General features: G+C 38.5%; 1 protein-coding gene across 1 annotated transcript in view; it reads left to right on the forward strand.

Annotated features, from left to right (window-relative positions):
• LOC115920520 (putative ammonium transporter 3) overlaps positions 1-21,532 on the forward strand; it is a 38,378-nt gene that overhangs the window by 4,394 nt on the left and 12,452 nt on the right. Inside the window, exons 3-4 of the mRNA XM_030976361.1 lie at positions 121-231; positions 15,940-16,083. Coding sequence (XP_030832221.1) covers positions 121-231; positions 15,940-16,083 — 255 coding nt within the window. The remainder of the gene's footprint in view (positions 1-120; positions 232-15,939; positions 16,084-21,532) is intronic.

Genomic DNA, 21,532 nt, shown 5'->3' on the forward strand with positions numbered 1-21,532 from the left:
TCCCTCTCAATACTGCTGACCATGCACCTTTCTATCTATGTCTGTGTTGCTCTTTTTGTTTGATATATCAAATATTATCGTGATAATGAGGGTAGCTCGTGTTCTGTTTTCTCTCTTTAGGTGTTGGCCATTTCTTCACCGATTCCGGTGATGCAGACGAGCTTGGATGGATCTTTGCTCAGTTTGTATTCCAGGCTTCCTTTGCCACCACTGCTACTACCATTGTGTCTGGTAAGCCAAACAGCATTATCATTAGGGGCGTTCACACCTACAGAAAAAAGTTAGATTTAACAATCGATTTTTGCATTGTGATCCATTTTGCGGTAAGTCTTGCGATTTTTAAGAATAATCGCGATAGTTTGCCGGGCGCTGTGTGTGCAAATGGTATTGATAATCAAAAAATATTTATTTAATCAGGGAGGTGAAACAAGTTAATAACTCCTCGATTTAATCCCAGGATTCCAAGCGCGCATACATGTACATCGTCGAGATTCACGCATGCACAATTCGGACGCTCTTGCCGTCGGGCGAGAATTCTCCCTGATTGTGAATGGTCGCCCCCAAAAATCAATCTTTGCAACTCGATCCAGTTCGTACTACTTGTTATGTGTGGACGTGCCTACTATGAAGATACAGTGGCGTAGGTGCAGGGGCACCGTGACAACCCCTCCCATCAAAACTGGGAAAACATAGATAAGAGGAGTAAGGGAGGGGGTCAGAGAAAGAGAAGGAAATGAAAGTCCTCGAACACGCTCTCTTCTAGGTGATCGATCATTTACTGCCAGTGCATCGAGATTGTGGAATGGTCTTCCTCAAATCATACGCTCTTGTCACTAGTTATGCACTTTCAGAACTCAACTAAAGACTTACCTATTTCAGATTGCTTACATTATTAGTTACTGCCTTTTTTGTATTTCCCATTGAATCACGAACAGGCATTTTCAGTAGTTTTTCTTTCTCATCGGCGCCTTTGATTAGGCAACTAGATATTGGCGCTTTATAAATTCCTGGATTGGATTGGAAAGCATTAACGAGAAGAAAAGATGACAAGGCACACTTTCCCTCACCTTACCCCTCCAAAAGGTGCCTTTGATAAATCGTTTGTATCCACTAAGATCGTCCCCCCCCCCCCCATTCTGCCAGTGCTCCCACCTCGATGTCTACACCTGTGCTACCCCACTGAGTTCATACTTCCAGTCTGATGAGCATGTTAAAACATAGAATGTCAAATCATCCGGCTTTGGTGAAATTTAGTAAGCTAAAATGTGCATTTGTTCATTCAAGTGTGTAATGAGTATTCATGTATTCAACATTGAGTCGAGCCTTGGCATCTAGGTTGGCATATGTCAGAGCCATTTACGGAAACAAAACTACCTAGCACCTTCAGAGCTTAAAGATAAAGTTGAGTTCTGGTCATGCGATTGCAAATTGTGAAAGAAACGTTATGGAATCGATCAGAAAAGTTTGATCATCTAGCCTATAAGACTAGTATTGGTGCGTACTGCAAGGTTCTCGAATCATCAAAATGATAAGAAATTTGGCCCAGTCTTGGTAAAGTTACAAGCACTGTACACAGAAAGATGTATATGGGACTACGACATGTGGCATAAAAATCCGTCCCGATTTTTATGATGTTACATCATGCCATATTTAGAAGAGCCATGCTTTTTAGGCAACATTTTTTATCTGGTGTTCTTCCACACTTGCATATTATACAATGATAACGCTCACAAATTATTTTCACCTCTTCCCAGAACTTAACCTTCTCTTTAAACAGCGATGACTTTTAAATGGAGTTGTTTCCGTGTCAGAGTGTTGCTTTGTATTGATATTCAGAGGCCGAGAAGCCTTTCAAATCATTTCAGGGTTGAAGTTTATTTGTTCCACAACTACATGAAACGTGTTTTTCTTCCCGTCGATAACTCGGTTAAACCTTGGTCACAAATGCCATTACAAACTGCTACGAACGCCGTACGAACGATTTTCAGACAATGGAAATTCGGGAAGACACTGGAAAAACAGGAAGATTCGTACGAAATTATCGCTCGTACGAACCTTTGTGACCGTAGCATTACAACCTAAAGGCGGATAAATAATATATTTAAACAATAACAACGTATAATACAGTACTTCAGACGTTTGTTTAATACATGTAGGTTATATGACATGCAAACTGAGAATGGCAAATGTGTAGGGTCTAAATCATGGATATTTTTTCAAGGTTTTACACAAGATTGTTTTATTTAAATTTTCAGAGGGCTGGGAGGTTTTGTATCGCTTTTGGAAATCCATCAATTCATGTGCTTTAGTTTCATTCAATATGAATGTACGTGTATACATGGACACCATGGAAATGTCATTTAAAGGTCATTGAAATAGAATATAATGTGATCAGCGAATTCCCATGTATATATTTTTAACTTGCTGATATCATCTCTGAAGAAGAAAAAACAGACTTGATTGAGCTGCTGCTTGTTATACAATTCATGTTACATTAATTTTGTGATTAGTGAATACAACAAAGTCAATCGAATTTTCGTTTATTTATTTTTGACGAAATTCGCTGCTGAGACAATTTTTTTATTTTATTTGATAATATACAACAGTGATGCCTTAACCTTTGCAAAGTTGGATTTTTACGTGAGGTGCTGAAATAAATCACTTTTACATGTCAATTATGCACTTAAGCACAATACATATGTTTTTAAATAATTCTATTTCAACAAAGCACTTTTACACTTTTATGTGTGTAGATGTAGTGTTTCTAATGTTTAAACAAAAAGGTGTCGTGAAAAGCCCATGTTCGTTATGTAATAAAACTGAATGCATAAATCTTTGTTAAGTGCCATGTTACAAATTGTTTCATTTACCTAATTGTATTTTAATAGTCAGAATTCGAATCGCCTACATTAAGCCTCTGTCACAAATGCCATTACAAACTGCTACGAACGCCGTACGAACGATTTTCAGACAATGGAAATTCGGGAAGACCATGGAAAAACAGGGAGATTCGTACGAAATTATCGTTCGTACGAACCTTTGTGACCGTAGCATTAGTTGTTGCTAGGTGGGACAAACATTATGGCTTGTTCTACTTAACAACACGTAATGCATGCAATTCGCATTCTGCCATTGAAATACAATTATTCGTAACAGGTCCCAGGTGAATCATAATTTGTAACGAGGCACTTAACACAGATTTGTGTATCGAATTTGATTACATCAAGGAGTTTTAAGAGCTGGAGTCCCAATTGGCAACAATTTATTTCAAGCAGCTGCCGTGTTGTAAGGTTGCACAAAAGAATCTACATGTGTGCCGTTATCTTTGATATCCGAGGTTCGAAGCCGCCAATATCATTGGAAAGCTTGAGTAGTGATTTTCACAAAGAAATATCGTTAATATTTCACTTTTTATTTGACCTCACAAGGGGAAAACCGAACAGATGATAAAATATGAATACAAAAACCTAATTGTGTCAAGAAAGTTGCTTACATTGTATAATAGCAGTTTTAATTTGTAAAAAAGAGTAAAATTTTACAATCCTAACACCTGCAATTTGACACTTTTCCGATTACTTCTGGCTCACGAAAATAAAAAGTAAATTTGTTCATATACAGTTCTTTATGATGTTATAGGTCAGATTATTGCCCACACATACCCAGTCGAGTAATTTTGATTAATATTTCAGGAAATTTTGCTCCATTTCCTTTCGCTTGCCTCCTGTGAAGGTAAGCACTGTGTACTGCTCGTATTATCAGACGAGTGGTAGCGAGAAGTAACCACCATTACAAAAACATATTTCCCTTTGAAAGTGGCCCGTTAGTTTGCAGCTAGGCAGGAATCTTTTGTCTACGTTTCTGCGAGAAAGATCCAGTGAAGCACATGCCTGACATATTTTCTCATGGCGGCATCGGAGATGGTACAAAGGGAATGAGCTAGAAATGACTCCATCTGACATATCAGTCATATATCGCGTCCTATTATCATTACTTATTGATAAACTAACACGTGAATTCCATTGAACTTGCTGCAATCAATCAAGATCAACCTATCGATGGGTTATCACAAATATTCTCACAAAATACCGGAAATGCGTATCGAGGTCGTAAACTATCTCATACCCCCACCCTGTCTCTATTTATCTTCTCTCTCTCTCTCTCTCTCTCTCTCTCTCTCTCTTTCTCTCTCTCTCTCTCTCTCTCTCTCTCTCTCTCTCTATATAATAATAATAATAATAATCATCTTTTAAAGTCCACTCCAAATTTTATTAAACCGAAAATGGAAATTCTTTTTGCCCAATTGATCGTGAGCCCAGCAGCCACTGAGCAGCGCCAGATCGACGTTGCTCTACCCCTATTGTTGCTAGGTAGGACAAACGAAAATCCTATCGATAAGATTCGAACTATTTTTTTTTCATCGGTGGAATATGGTTATTGGCCAGGTAGGGCAAAAAGTGAAGGTTACCTATTGAAGGCCTACCAAGTGTGAGCATCAATCATGTATCACGTCCTATTTGCTTATTGGTAAACTAATACCTCCCAGTCGTTTTGCAATGTTGATACCTTGCTTTTGAAACAATACCATTAAATGTGCGCTAATAATTCATGATCAAGCTTTCGATAAATATTCTCACAAAATTGTCCTTGTGTACCGGAAAGGCGTATCGAGATCATAAGCTAACTCACACCCCCCCCCTCTCTCTCTCTCTCTCTCTCTCTCACTCTTTCTCTCTCTCTCTCTCTCTCTCTCTCTCCCTCTCCCTCTTCCTCTCCCTCTCCCTCTCTCTCTCTCTCTCTCTCTCTCTCTCTCTCCCTTTCTCTGTTTCACTCTCACTCTCTGTGTGCATACCTTAAAACAAGCTATATAATCTATTCACAATGGTCAGCTAAGGCGCTACTGGGTCGTTATACCGTCAATTAGACTTTCACAATGCTTAATATCCTTGGATAAGCGAAATACGATTAATTATTCAAAAAAATTGACCATGGGTCGAGTTTTGTTGAAAATGACGGATGGAGCGATGAGCGAAAAAAGTGGAGGAATATTTTAACACGCATGATGATGCTCCCGACTCCCATTATGTCCCGTTTGCAGCCAACATCAAATTCTGTAGAACTTTCCAGGAATTATGGATACGTCACGTATGTCCTATCTGTGAGATTTAAGTGTTAGCAGTGTCCTAATATTCAAATTATGCAAGAAGACCCGTTTACTTTCTAGACTTCACTGTCAGACACTATTGAGTGACTGACTGAATTGTTTTTTCTTTTGGTATTAACATACATAAAATGAATTGTAAAGGGTACATGAGCATTTGTCTACAACTCTACATCAATAACCCACTTCTTGCAATGATCAAAATTAAACTGATTGAATCTTTACGCAGCACAAAACGTACGACCATTCGGTACAAGGGTCTGAAAATCAGACTATTACTAAATAGACTGCAATCACTAAAGTCGATTCGACAACTAATGCTCGCACTTTCCCATTAAAAGACATGTTAAAGCCCTTTCGTTTGGAGGGAAGTTCTAAATTAATATTATTTGTCAAATGCCGTTTTAATTGGAATTTAGTTGGAATTTAACCTTTTTATTTGTTTGGGCCTGCAAGAAGGGACATAGTACCTTCAATCAAAGACGGATCTAGAATCGTCGGATGGGGGGGGGGCAGATTTTAAAGAGCTTTACAGAACTACTGTGTAATTAATCGGGCAAAAAGAAAATAATGACAGGTTTCTCTAATGCCATTGCTTTATCTTTATTGTTAGATAAACACCTTGAATTGGCATATTATCGTAGTGTGTGTTTACGAGACATTTAAATTCATTACGCTCTGTATACGTAGGGTCCCACTCATTTTTGTCTCACCACGGGTGTATCTAATAGTTAAATTGATGACTTTTTTGTACGACGTGTCCTTGTTTTCATTATTGGTCGAGTCATTAGGTTGGCTGGCTGATCGGAGCACTCGCGCTGGAAAACTCTAATACCATTTAAATAGTTTAATCATGTATGGTGGCGGAGAAGGCGCAAATGTTCACTGTAAAATCGTAAATTAGAATCCACGGAGAACCATTACAATAGTGCAGCAGACATTATAATTAATCAAATTGGTTTAATGGTATGAGGCGATCTCATCAATTCCCCCCACTGGAGAAATTAACAAAGCTTGGTAGATAGAAATTGGAGAAGAAGAAATATATCGCTGTTAAGGAAATAATTAAAAATATATATATTTATCAGAAAAAGTCTAATTCGATTTAGCATCTCATCTCAAGTTATCAGTTTAATTGAAACCATTGGAATATATCTATCATAATAACTACAATGTCGAGGAACAAAACGGATATCCGTCCGCTCTGGTGACTAGTTTGGCCAGGAGGGATTAGACCTCCCTGCATGGTCACTGACAAGTGGTTATCTCATCAAATCAGCTCTCTAACATAAGAAAAGGGGGACCATAGGAATTAAACGGGTATCGCTTAGGCATTGTTGGATGTATAGAGGGCGCAAGTAGCTACAAGTAGTGCAGTCCCGCTTTAAATGTAGACCAAGAACTACCTCATATACAGTTGTTACGTCATTACTTGAATTCACCGTGTGACTTGATATCTAAAAGGATTAAATCGAATAATCATTAGCGGAGGAAAATAAGAAGAAATTGTTAAAATATAATCTAAACCGTTATCAAGACTCATCAAATGAATGCTTTCAAGGGATACTGATTGATAGATAACAGTCGCAGCAGTGGGACAGATATGAATCATTTTGTGACTAACCAGCATATTTATCCACATTTTGTTTTCGTTCATTCATATTTTTTGAGTGTAAAATCTGCCGGGATAATTTTTTTAAATTAGTTTCTCATTAGAGCATTATATTTTTTCATGGTTCGTAGAAGGTCCATCATAAGAACCTTTGTTTCTAACCATAGCGAAGGAGTTTAAATATTGTATAGAATTGTTTGAGTGCTGTGTCCGATACAAGACTGGAATGGGCAATTTCATTGAGGACCATCCGCCATTTTTATTTAGACTACGTATATAGATGAATTTGTCTGAGAACAATCGAAGAACTCGAATGCCCCAGTCATATCACCTTACCAACTCCAATCAGCTCGAGTTTGCCAAACAACCCGCTATTTTAACTATCCCGGTCGCAAATTAGCCAGTTAATTTGCGTCTTCATCAGCCCGCAGGTGCAATTAGCGGGACACTTGGTCGAGAAAATATCCCGAGAAATCTTGGTCTTGTTTCCAAAATATCCCACTATTTGGGAAATAGCTGGCTAATTTGCGCCCGCCCGAGCTAGTTTATTTGTGATGAGCGTTTCGGTCTGGTGAAAACGTAATTTCGAGCTTCGGGATAATATCCCAAGTCTGAAAATAACGGGTTATTTGGCAAACTCGAGCTGATGAAAATATTGTTTTTTCAATGCAATGTAATTGGCCATTATTTTTCCTAATGTAATCAAATTTCTACTAAAGTGCCTCGATATGTATTATCATTTCATTCACCTATTACGAATAAATGTACTTCAACAGCCAGAACGGAAATTGCATATATTACGTGCTGTTAGGTAAGGCAAGCCAAAATGCTTGTCCTACCTATATAGCAACAACTAAATGATTGCAATTTGAATTCGTAACAGGTGAATGAATAACTCGCATATCGAGGCCCTTCGCAAAGGCAAAATGCATATTAACTTGGTTACATCACGAAAATAGCCTATTATTACCAGGTCTGTTTTAGATCAGTTGTCAGTAGGGACTTTTAGATTTGCACGAAGACAATGTGGATTGCTACGGTCGACGTCCTTTTAATGCACTGCGTTGAATGGACGTCACACGTATCAGTCCACGCAAATCTAAAAGTCCCTAGTCTCACCAGTGTGACAATCCGTTCCTCTAATCACCGCGCAAAAGATTCTTTCGGTCTTAACACAATGTCCACCTTTGTGAATTAATCGAGTGAGAACAGACAGAAGGTGATGCGACGTCGAATCAAGTGGGTTAATTAAGGTTTGTCTGCATGGTGGGTCACCACTTATGATGAGTATCAAGGAATCAAGCCTTTATACGCTTTCCAATATAACCTACTAATTCGATGGAACAGTTTATTGAAATGAGAAAAGGAATTATGACAGGAAATTAGTAATCTATCATCGATAATAGTTCTCTCTTGTCAAGTTGATCCTAGGGCGATAATTGGTATCTTGTTTGGTATTGTTTGAGAACAACAAATTAATAGACAATTTGATGATTGAAAGCCTTTCCTTTGAATACGACATGGGAATTCGGCCACTCATGACGAAAGTCAATCATATTTCATCCTCGAAAATGCTCTCCAATTAATTCCCGTGTTGAAAGAAACCAATTATCTTTAGAAATATTCAAATATAAATTATATGTTAACACCTTTGTATGTACGTGCTATTACACTTTTCGTCAAGGACTTCGGTGCCTTACTTCAAGAGTTGCCATTGAAAACGTGTAATGTTAAAGAGCATGTTTATATTTTTATGCTCAACTTTTTCTGGCTAGAATCAGGCATCTGTTACGCGTTTAGTTCAAAACACGGTTGCATCCTTTCTCATTTTTGTAGAATCACCGAAAAACGGCGATCACGATCGCCAATCGTAAACTCACAAAAAGGTGCGTTTACGATCGGCGATGCTGCAAAATCGGCGATTCTGGGAAGCATAAACGCACAATCTTTTGTAAACGCGTTTAAATGGGATCAACACACTGACCTCTAGTGGGTCTACGTAGCATGCGCAGTGCAGGTTTGCGAATCCAGCTGCAAGGCCACCCAGCCAGATTAGCCTGGAGGAGCCAGAGAAGTGAGCATAAACAATACACCGTGGAACTGCGATTACGATGAGCGTTTACGATAAGCGTTTCAGATCGCTCATTTTACTTGCGTGGAACTGACAGCGTACGTACTCAAATCGTATTACGTTAAGGTCGACTAAATGATTCTTGCATATCTTCGGTTAGATCATGGAGTTGGAATAGATCTTGAATATCTTGAATGTTGAGATATTCCCCGGCCCCCCACTCAGTGTTATTTAGGGTACGCATATGCGTGTTCCAACCGACCCCCCCCCCCCTTTTCAGCAAAAGTCCGTGTGTGTAAAGTCAATACGGCTCGACCTTTTTCTTTTGTATACGAGCCTTTTTCAGCACCCCCCCCCCCCCTTTCAGCAAAAGTCCGGTGTGTAAAGTCAATACGGGTCGACCTTTTTCTTTTGTTACGAAAAGGACATTTTGGCAACACGCATGGGGTCCGTCCGTTCTCGGAGTGGGGGGGGGGGGGATATTCAATGAAGCCCCGACACCCACCTCACCCCTCCCCATAAAATCTTATATTAAGAATGGAAGGACTTCTTCGATCTAATTGAGATTACCAACTCCAATCAGCTCGAATTTGCCAAATAACCCGCTATTTTAACTATCCCGATCGCAAATTAGCGTCCTCATCAGCCCGCAGGTGCAATTAGCGGGACACTTGGTCGAGAAAATATCCCGAGAAATCTTGGTATTGTTTCCAAAATATCCCACTATTTGGGAAATAGCTGGCTAATTTGCGCCCGTCCGAGCTAGTTAATTTGTGATGAGCGTATATCGGTCTGGTGAAAACGCAATCTCGAGTTTCGGGATAATATCCCAAGTCTGAAAATAGCGGGTTATTTGGCAAACTCGAGCTGATGAAAATATTGTTTTTTCAATGCAATGTAATTGGCCATTATTTTTCCTAATGTAATCAAATTTCTACTAAAGTGCCTCGATATGTATTATCATTTCATTCACCTATTACGAATAAATGTACTTCAACAGCCAGAACGGAAATTGCATATATTACGTGCTGTTAGGTAAGGCAAGCCATAATGTTTGTCATACCTAGAGCAACAATTAATGTATGTCATTTGAATTCTGACTATCGAGATAGATCTATTCGTCACAGGTGAATAAATAATTCGCATATCGAGGCGCTTCACAAAGGCGAGGGAGTTTACAGATAGCACATGGTACAAATGACCCCAAATATCCACAGATCTTTTACACATGGAGAAGTTCCACTTTGAGCATCTTAGAATAATAACTGCCAGACCCTAGATGTGCTTCATGAATACCTTTTGTTTGACCTCTTGAAAATAATACTTCCACCTGCGTATCATAGAATGTACTGTTGGTGCACTAGTGAATAATGTTACATAGCTTTCATGAGCGCATATCCAGTATTCATCTCTGTGGGTTTTTACCATTTTGGTACAAATGACCTTTATCTGCCTATGCGCAGATTGTATCTATGAACTGGCTTTGTTACATCACGAAAATGGCCTATTATTACCAGGTCTGTTTTAGGTCAGTTGTCAGTCTCGCCAGTGTTACAATCCGTTCCTGCACTCACCGCGCAAAAGATTCTCTCGGTCTTAACACAATGTCCACCTTTGTGAATTAATCGAGTGAGAACAGACAGAAGGTGATGCGACGTCGAATCAAGTGGGTTAATTAAGGTTTGTCTGGATAGTGGGTCACCACTTATGATGAGTATCAAGGAATCAAGCCTTTATACGCTTTCCAATATAACCTACTAATTCGATGGAACAGTTTATTGAAATGAGAAAAGGAATTATGACTGGAAATTAGTAATACATCATCGATAATAGTTCTCTCTTTTCAAGTTGATCCTAGGGCGGTAATTGGTATCGTGTTTGTTATTGTTTGAAAACGACCAATTAATAGATAGTTTGATGATTGAAAGCCTCTCCATGGAATACGAGATGTGAATTCGACCACTCATGACGAAAGTCAATCACGTTTCGTCCTCGAAAATGCTCTCCAATTAATTCCCGTTTTGAAAGAAACCAATTATCTTTAGAAATATTCAAATATCAATTATATGTTAACACTTTTGTATGTACGTGCTGTTTCACTTTTCGTCAAGGACTTCGGTGCCTTACTTCAAGAGTTGCCATTGAAACCGTGTAATGTTCAAGAGCGTGTTTCTATGTTTACGCTCAACTTTTTCTGGCTAGAATCAGGCATCTGTTACGCGTTTAGTTCAAAACACGGTTGCGTCCTTTCTCATTTTTGTAGAATCACCGAAAAACAGCGATCACGATCGCCGATCGTAAACTCACAAAAAGGTGCGTTTACGATCGGCGATGCTGCAAAATCGGTGATTCTGGGAAGCATAAACGCACAATCATTTGTAAACGCGTTTAAATGGGATCAACGCACTGACCTCTAGTGGGTCTACGTAGCATGCGCAGTGCAGGTTTGCGAATCCAGCTGCAAGGCCACCCAGCCAGCTTTGCCTGGAGGAGCCAGAGAAGTGAGCATAAACAGTACACCGTGGAACTGCGATTACGATGAGCGTTTACGATGAGCGTTTCAGATCGCTCATTCTACATGCGTGGAACTGACAGCGTACGTACTCAAATCGTATTACGTTAAGGTCGACTTAATGATTCTTGCAAATCTTCGGTTAGATCATTGAGTTGGAATAGATCTTGAATATCTTGAATGTTGAGATATTCCATGAAGCCCCGACACCCACCCCACCCCTCCCCATAAAACCTTGTATTAAGAATGGAAGGGCTTCTTCGATCTAATTGATATAACCAACTCCAATCAGTTCGAGTTTGCCAAATAACCCGCTAGTTTAACTATCCCGATCGCAAATTAGCCAGTTAAAGGTAATACAAAGTTTTGGGAAATTTTGAAAATTGGGTGGAAAGTGATTCTTTACAATTTTGATATATTTGGACGCCCCTGTGGATGCATTATAAGCACTACAAAATAGAGCCCTTAAAACACTTGTGCTTTCGAGAAAAATTGAATATAAAAATTTACCGGTGCTCCCGGTAAATTTTGATAAATTTCAAATAGCGCCTACGGCCGTACAATGGTAGCTGCGACCATGGAAATATCAGAATATGTAGTTGTGATATATAATTTCTAAATGGGAATAGCTAATCGGTCAATTTTAGTCAAGAAACCGTGTTTTATAGCGTAATTAACATCTTGACCTTGAGAGGGAGCTATACAAAATAGAGAGTGTATTATTCACAATTTCTTAACTTTAGACTCGATTTCAACCGCGACAACAATCACTGAATATTGTAGGATCGAATATGCTTCCAATATGTTCATTCGAACCAAATTCATGACCCTATACCAAAACTTTGTATTACCTTTAATTTGCGTCTTCATCAGCCCGCAGGTGCAATTAGCGGGACACTTGGTCGAGAAAATATCCCGAGAAATCTTGGTCTTGTTTCCAAAATATCCCACTATTTGGGAAATTGCTGGCTAATTTGCGCCCGTCTGAGCTAGTTAATTTGTGATGAGCGTATCGGTCTGGTGAAAACGCAATTTCGAGTTTCGGGATAATATCCTGAGTCTGAAAATAGCGGGTTATTTTGGCAAACTGGAGCTGATGAAGACATTAAAATATTGTCTTTTTCAAGGTAATGCAATTGGCTATTTTCGTAATTAAATCATATTTCTACTAAAGTGTCTTGATATGTATTATCATTTCATTCACTTGTTACGAATAATTGTACTTCATACCCCGAACAGAAATTGCATTACGTGCTGTTAGGTAAGGGAAGCAAAAATGTTTGTCATCTTTTCTAACTGCACTGATTTTCATCGGATGCATCCGGACGCATCCGATGAAACGGCCAGTTAGAAAGCAACAGAGGAGAAAAGGCGATTAAATAGCCGACGAAAAGAAGAGAAATAGGCGGTTAAATTCTCCTACTCAAGAGCAGGAGAAATTCTCATTCTATCGGTGTGACACCGATGAAACGGCCAGTTAGAAAGCGTTTGGGAGAAAAAGGCGATTAAAACAGCGATAAAAATGGTCAAAGGTCGCAGTATACGCGCGCTTTATCGTAACCAGCCGTGTTTGTTGACTTATGGTTGAACATGTTGCATGCTAGCTAGAAGGAGCGCGGGCTTAATAATTACGCAATAATTCTTCACTTCCGGCAAGGGCTCGCTACAGAGAGTGAATTTCACCGGCAGTTAGAAAGCGACAGGGGAAAATTTGCGGTTTCACCTGTGTTTACATAAGGAAAATTCAATCGGTATTTTCATCGGTGAGACTCCGATAGAAGCCAGTTAGAAAGCAGTATAGAGCAACAACGAATGTATGCAATTTGATTTTTGACTATCGAGATACATCCATTCGTAACAGGTGAATGAATAATTCGCATTTTGAGGCCCTTTGCAAAGGCAAATGCATATTAACTTGGATACATCACGAAAACGGCCTGTTTTAGGTCAGTTGTTAGTCTCGTCGGTGTGACATCCGTTCCTCCAATCACCGCAAACAAGATTCTCTCGGTCTTAATTCAATGTCCACCTTTTGTGAATTAATTGAGTGAGAATGAGCAGAAGGTGGTGCGACGTCGAATCAAGTAGGTTAATTAAGGTTTGTCTGCATGGTGGGTCATCACTGATGACGAATATCAAGGAATAAACCCTTTATACGCTTTCCAATATAACCTACTAATTCGATGGAACAGTTTATTGAAATGAGAAAAGGAATTATGACAGGAAATTAGTAATCTATCATCGATAATAGTTCTCTCTTTTCAAGTTGATCCTAGGGCGGTAATTGACATCGTGTTTGTTATTGTTTGAGAACAACCAATTAATAGTTAGTTTGATGATTGAAAGCCTCTCCATGGAATACGAGATGGGAATTCGGCCACTCATGACGAAAGTCAATCACGTTTCGTCCTCGAAAATGCTCTCCAATTAATTCCCGTTTTGAAAGAAACCAATTATCTTTAGAAATATTCAAATATCAATTAAATGTTAACACTTTTGTATGTACGTGCTGTTACACTTTTCGTCAAGGACTTCGGTGCATTACTTCAAGAGTTGCCGTTGAAACTGTGAAATGTTTAAGAGCATGTTTCTATACGGTTGACTTAAGCATGGAACTGGCAGCGTACGTACTCCAGTTGTATCATGACATGGGGTGCGTTTATGCTTGATTTCGAAGGTAGAATGAGCTCATCGTAATCGCAGTTCCACGGTGTACTGTTTATGCTCGCTTCTCTGGCTCCTCCAGGCAAATCTGGCAAGGTGGCCTTGCAGCTGGATTCGCAAACCTGCTCTGCGCATGCTACGTAGACCCACTAGAGGTCAGTGCGTTGACCCCATTTAAACGCGTTTACAAATGATTGTGCGTATTCCCAGAATCGCCGATTTTGCAGCATTGCCGATCGTAAACGCACCTTTTTGTGAGTTTACGATCGGCGATCGTGATCGCCTTTTTCGGTGATTCTACAAAAATGAGAAAGGACGCAACCGTGTTTTGAACAAAAAGTGTAACAGTTGCCTGATTCTGGTCAGAAAAAGTTGAGCATAAACATACCCATGGTCGACTACATGATTCTTGCGTGTCTTCGATTAGATCATGGAGTTGGAATAGATCTTGAATATCTTGAAATGTTGAGATATTCCATGAAGCCCCGAGCCTTCCCCTCCCTCCCCATAAAACCTCATATCAAGAATCGAAGAATTCGTCGTCTAAACTGAGATTTAAGCCACACTGCACTACTTATAGCTACTTGCGCCCTCTATAATCCAACATTGCCTAAGCGGTACCCGTTGATCCCCATGATGCCCTTTTCATAATGTTGATTGAGAGCTGGTTTGATGAGATAACCACCTGCCAGTGACCTTGCAAGGAGGTCTAATCCCTCCATGCCAAACTAGTGCAGAGAGACTTTAAGTCAGTCTTCCAGAAATTTTCACTCAATAATAATTTCACTTTACTGACTTGAATTGCCACCCTTGCATGATTCTTTGATAACGTCATTGCATGAATTGGTAAATTTAATTACATATGTTTTTTAAATTGCTACGAAGATTTATTTCACAAGTACTAAGAGGACTGCATTATTTTTCATAAAAAAAAGAATATTGGAAAACATAAAATCGAAATACACTTAAAGATCATTTTCACGAATACCTAAAGAAAATGGGGTGCTGCCCCTCTCTCACTTCGATTCTCATATTTTTTTTAAAATCAAATACTAAATCATTGTAAAGTTCTAGACCATTGAACGTAAAATAGTAGTGCTTTCTTTATTTCGATAAAAATAAAGCAAATGGTCATTTGTCGATTTGATAAAGCTCAGTTGGGGAGTCAAAAAGCTGATGTAAGAAACGATAAATGAAACAAATAATTATATGAAACATCAAGAGTGCATAAAATATCAGAATTAAGCAATCACGCGTTTTGTTTTGTTCTTTCAAGACATTGAAACTGAATTTCTCGAACCCTTTGCATACACGGGTGATTGCCTACTGAGTTTGATAGTCATTGATGTGAGGTTAAATGGCTTTAAGTTTATGCTTGACATTTAGTGTCGTGGAGGCCTATCGCTCTTTACATCAAAAAGTTAAGCTCCCTGAAGAAATCTTTACGCGATTGAATAGTGCATTGGTATGGAGATGCCGTTAACGGCTTAATATTGGCTACTCTTACGTGATATCATAATGAATTCTATCTGCTTTTTGAATCTACAAATCCTTACAAAAGATTTCATTTGCTGATGACAGAACAAAAAGCGGTGTTGATATTTTTTTATAAGTACAGACAGATGTCATGCCTACGTGTTCACCTAAAGCGACTTTGTGAGGTAAATCAAGCAACAAATTTAAAGAAACAAACAATACTTGCATTGCTTGATATTTTCGAATATTATATATTTCATCAACATTATGTTGAAAGATAGGTTCATGCCATGTCAAACCAATTTTGTTTGATTTTGTTGTTGTTGTTGTTGTTGAAATTAATGGCGTTTTCCATCGTCGTTGGATGATTTTCGCCAGATGGATGTTGTCGTGATGTTGTGAGGGTGTTTATTTTCAATCGTGTTTGTTTTTCTTTATTTTTTCAGGCGCGATGGCAGAGCGGACCAAACTTGAAGCCTACTGTGTTTTCTCTCTGGTGAACACACTCATCTATTGCTTCCCTGCTCATTGGATTTGGGCTAAGACTGGAGTATTCAATAAAATGGGTGCTGTCGATATTGCCGGAGCTGGTGAGTACTGTTGATTGAAGCCGCAAAGGCGCTGCTACAGGGTGTGGTAGGGATGGAGAGGGGCACAGGGCACATGTTCCCCCGAAAGAATGACGACGAACAATGAAAAGAGAAGGAAAAGATTATTTTTTAATTAGAGAGAAAGGGAAAGAGAAAATGGGAAAAGGACGATAAAAGAAGACGTCAGGAGCCCCATCCAAACCCCTTTCGTTGAAGCAAAAAACAGCCCTCCCCCTCCATGACGTGTTTAAACCATATTATATACCTCTCTTTAGTATGTTGAATAAATGTAGTCATCTGGTTGGTCGAAATTAGAGTCGTGATTTTAGCCGTGCCGGCCTACCGGTCAATAGTTTTTTTTTAAAGATGCCCGCTGCCCCGGGTAACGGGCCGCATAAATGAATTTTGCTGAGATCCCCATTGGCTTACGTGTAAAAAGTTTCTTTGTGCGAGCGCAGATACCATACAGTACTTTTTGTCTGCGATTCCCGAATGATCGTAACATTCAGGCAACTTTCAGCAAAATGACACCTGTTGTGCAACATACAGAAAAGTTTACAGCCAAGACCATTGCCCGAAATTCTCTGTCGACAAATATCTATGCAACCCTTGACAAAGAAATCCGCGAAAGTAGAGCAATATTACATTTTATATATTTTTTCAAGAGGGGAATGATTGAACGCCTTGTGCTACTATTTTTGTATGCCTAATTGCGTATTTACACCACGTTACAACCAACGCTGTTTTACCAGCATTGTGCGGCGCCACGGTGGGAATTGTTGTATTTAAGGCGGTACTGTGAGCACATGCATTCCGTCGTACCATTTTGATCTTGGTATTGTTGTGTAAATGGGCTTGATGAAAGTAAAATGTTATGGAACGTGACCGTGGGTGAGGCATAGTCGTGTCTTCAATTACCACCTTTTTACTTACAAAGCAGTCCTTCATATATTGTAGCTGGCAGTTTGTCTAATTGGGTCGTGTACCGATTGTATAAAGAGGAAAGATGGTATTGTTAAAGGGGAAGTCCCCTCTGATATTAAGCTGGTTTTAATATAAGCAGAAAATTGAGAGGAATAGGTCAGTGAAAATTTGAGCGAATACCAATTAAAAAAATATAAATTGATTAGTTTTTGAAATTGTGATCAATCAAACTCAAATTGGCAACTTTATGACGTATCTTGCGAGCTCCCCTCCCATGTGCTCTGTACTAAAATAACAGAAATGTGTATTTTTTTCTCCAGAAAATTTTCAATCACACATGCATCCTATATATAGTTATTGCAAATAAGTTTCTTTACATATCCTGTATGGAAGAAAATCTATTAAATTCCAATGGCATTTGAAAGATAATACTAATTTAGAAAAAAAAACAGAAAGGCTTGACATTTCTTTTTGTGGGGGAAATAACGACCGTTAGTTATCAAATCAAAATTAGCGAGCGCACTCATTTAATTAAATAGTCTGGTTTTCAGACCCTTGTACCGAGTGGTTGTACAATATGTGCTGCGAAAATACTCAATCAGCTTTATTTGGGCCATTACAAGAAATGGGTTATTGATGCGGACAAATGCTTATGTACAGCTTTACAGCTCATTTTATTTATGTTATTACGAAAGAAAAAAGAAGTCAGTCAATCAATCAATAGTGTCTGGCAGTAAAGTATAGCAAGTAAACGGGTTTCCTTGCATAATTTGAATACTAGGACGCTGCTAATTAGCCATCGTTTAAATTTCCCGGATAGGACATAATTATACGTGACATAATTTGTTCATAATTCCTGCAAAGTTCTACAGAATTTGATGTTGGCTGCAAAATGGATACACTACCTTTAAAGCTTATCTGCCGTAGTTTACAGGAGAGATTAGACTGCCCTGCAAGGTCACTGGACAGATGGTTATCTCATCAACTCAGCTCTCAGTTAACATAAGAAAAAGAGGATCATGGGAGACCAATGGTCACCGATTAGGCATTTTTTGTTATATAGAGGGCGCAAGTAGCTACAAGTAGTGCAGTAGGCCTTTAAAGCTTATCTGCCATAGTTTACAGGAGGGATTAGACCGCCCTGCAAGGTCACTGAACAGGCGGTTATCTCATCAACTCGGCTCTCAGTTAACATAAGAAAAAGAGGATCATGGGGGACCAATGGTCACCGATTAGGCATTGTTTGTTGTATAGAGGGCGCAAGTAGCTACAAGTAGTGCAGTGGGCCTTTAAGAGGATGTTACTTTAGATAATGATAAATCAAGGCCCCGTTACATAAAGGTTTGCAAAACTCAATCAAGACCATCGTTGTATGCTGGCCATTAACTAATCAGGATCGTTATTCTAAATTTACAATTGATCGAAAACCTTTGTGTTACGCAGCCGTGGTATAGTGACGTACTTATTTCCCCTGGTTTTGTAACATCACCACTGCAAATAGCACAAGCGCTTTCATCGAGGATAAAATTACAATAGCTGTTCAGTGGTAGGGGGTAAAGTAGTGGTCCCGCAATCCAAATCAGTCCAAGTCAATGCGCTCCTGCCCTTTGGTAAGACATTAATTCTCATTACTAAGTCCTTCGGAGAGGACTTAAAGCCGTTGGTCACCTGGTTGCTTATTTACAAACATATACGGTAATCATTTAAAAACAGGAGGGAATGTATTAAATTTGCCGCAATCAGTAAAATTACTTACTTCTTTATATTTTTATTTTGTTGTTGAATCTCTTAATATCATACTTGTTTTGGTATACATATCGATAAGTGGTATCCGGGCTCACTCGACCCCAGGCCAAAGAGGTGTTATTTTTACCACCTCTACCACTCCAGAAACCCAGTCACCGGGCGAGACCGAGTTTTCTTCTATGATTTTTCTGATTTTTTTTTTTAGAGTAGTTGTCTATTTGGGTTGGATTTCCCTTTAAGTTAACATAGCAGAATGTACTGTACTGTTAGTATTCGAGTTTTTAAAAAAAAGAAAAAGAAAAACCTGTTGACATGAATACAAAATTGGTAAAATGTGATTTTGAAATGGACGAGGGTTGCGCCCAGTAATCCAATTCGGTAGAAATGTAATTAAAAATAGATAGCCCATTGTTGTATCACCATCACATCACATAATGAAATTTTGAACATAATGCTTATATTATAATTATGAAAATTAAAGAATTATGAGCGCGACTTGTTTCTCGTTGAATACATACGAATACATGTAGATGCAGTTTTGGATTCTGTTAATTATGACGATGCCGACATAAAATCAGCAATCCTCGGTGTGTTTAGTAATATTGCCCTTCAGTGCTCCATCGTGAATAGACAGAACTTCATGAATGACGTCACGGTGACGATTGATGTATATTACCTTCTCTTTAGTCAGTGTAAGAATTGACGTAATCGAGAGATATGGCATTATTCAAGATGACAAAACATTTCCCAACTAAACACCTGTGTATCAACATGCATCGCTCAAATATCATGTATACCTATGCGGGATTGGACAATAAGGAATGGGATAGTTGACCTTTTACATGTTTGAGAAAATAGATCTTACAATCTTACAGATTCGAGGTGCCTACTCGGCTATTATCCTATAAGGAATGTATAAATAAACTCCCCTATTATAACCACATTTCACAAATGTCAAGAGAATTTGATCTAATAGATGTTTCAAAATCAACTTATGAAATCTTTGAAGTACAATGACGAACAAATTAGATGGTACTTCTAAACTAGGTTTCTTTTTTATTTCGGTCGATCCAAAAGTGGAAACGTCAATTTGACTATACGGAGTCAACTACTCGGATAAAATAGTACATTGTTCAGTATTATGTAACATAACAATTCACGATCCTGTCTTCATTAAATCTCAAGAAGCGACACACACTTCTTTCATGTCTAAAAATGACAAGTGTTAATGAAAAAAAAAATCCATAATTTCTCTGCTACATAATTCTCTGCTACATAAATTGTTTTTATTTATTGATTTTCTAAGTATACATAAAGATATATTGTAAAACAGCATCTAACGAACTAACACTTCTACAAGCTCTGATTCTATAGTTAGTTTATCTTTTCTCGTGCTATTCCTATTATATCTGTCGTTTTATTGTATATTTTGTTGTAATATACTTATTTATTGTATTAGTTTTGTATGAGAAATAAAAAAAAAATCTTTTGAATCAAACAGGGTGGATAAAGAGATACAAATTATATAAAATGGGAGTTGTAATATTGCCTATGGTACCGAAATGGTTACTATTTGTTTGTTTGTTTGATTGATTTTATTTCTGCGTTCAAAAAATATATAAGTATTACATAAATAGCGAATCATGTATAATAATATTATACTATAACCATAATACATTGCATTGCAATGCACTTTAACCGATGCAAATTTTATCTAAGAATGAATTCGAGAGCTTTTCATATTTGTAAATTGGTGATACAAATTAGAAGATTGAAAGGAGAAGGGAGAGAGAGAGAGAGAGAGAGAGAGAGAGAGAAGTAAAGAGAGAGAGAGAGTGATAGAGAAGTAAAGAGAGAGAGAGAGAGAGAGAGAGAAAGAAAGAGAGAAGAGAGAAAGAGAGAGAAAGAGACGGAGAGAGATGGATAGAGATAGAGAGAAAGACAGAGATTGAGAGAGAGATATACAGAGAGAGGGATAGATAGAGAGAAAAAATACAGAGAGAGGTATAGAGAGAGAGAGAGAGAGAGAGAAAGAGAGAGAGAGAGAGAGAGAGAGAGAGAGAGAGAGAGAGAGAGAGAGGGTAGAAAAGGGGACTAATGGGAGACAGTCGAGATGTAAAATATTACATTTGCATATTGTACCAAACGTCCTCATTCATCCCGCATAATTCAAGGCATGACAACGATGTAGATAATGGTAAAATGCAATTTGTAAATTGACCAATCGTTCGAAACCGATGTAGTGGTATTATAGTTTTATGGTCTGCTCTCGTTACAGATGTCTTATAGATTGGCGGTTTTCGAATTAATTTTTTTGGGGGGGATTATTTGAATGGGTCAATTTTTCCCCGAAACCTTTTTTCTGTACATTTTGAAATAATGTCCGCTTTCTTATAAATATATCGATTGCTTTGAGTCAGAAAAAAAGCGAGTTGTGGTGATGGTGGTGGATGACGAGTCATACGACAGTATAGGTTACCATGGCTACATAATGCGAACGTTATAAAACACTAACATTTGAAAACATAAATTATCTTGGAATATAAAAGGAAGAACTAGAATTGTCAGTGTTTGACGATCAATGTTCCAATATGCATTCTAAATCTTTGCAAATACCTTTCCTTTGTCAAGAATGAAAAGAACTGACCAGTCACATCGTCAAGACCGAGAACAACCCGAGCAAAACATGATAGGTTACATCGAATGACCAAGGATTGGTGTGTTTAGAATCGGTTCGGCGGTGTGACTGATGGGGTAAAACACGGAGATGGTTACGAAC

This window comes from Strongylocentrotus purpuratus, unplaced genomic scaffold (genome assembly GCF_000002235.5).
Source record: "Strongylocentrotus purpuratus isolate Spur 01 unplaced genomic scaffold, Spur_5.0 spur5_scaffold_9, whole genome shotgun sequence".
NCBI classification, from domain to species: Eukaryota; Metazoa; Echinodermata; class Echinoidea; order Camarodonta; family Strongylocentrotidae; genus Strongylocentrotus; species Strongylocentrotus purpuratus.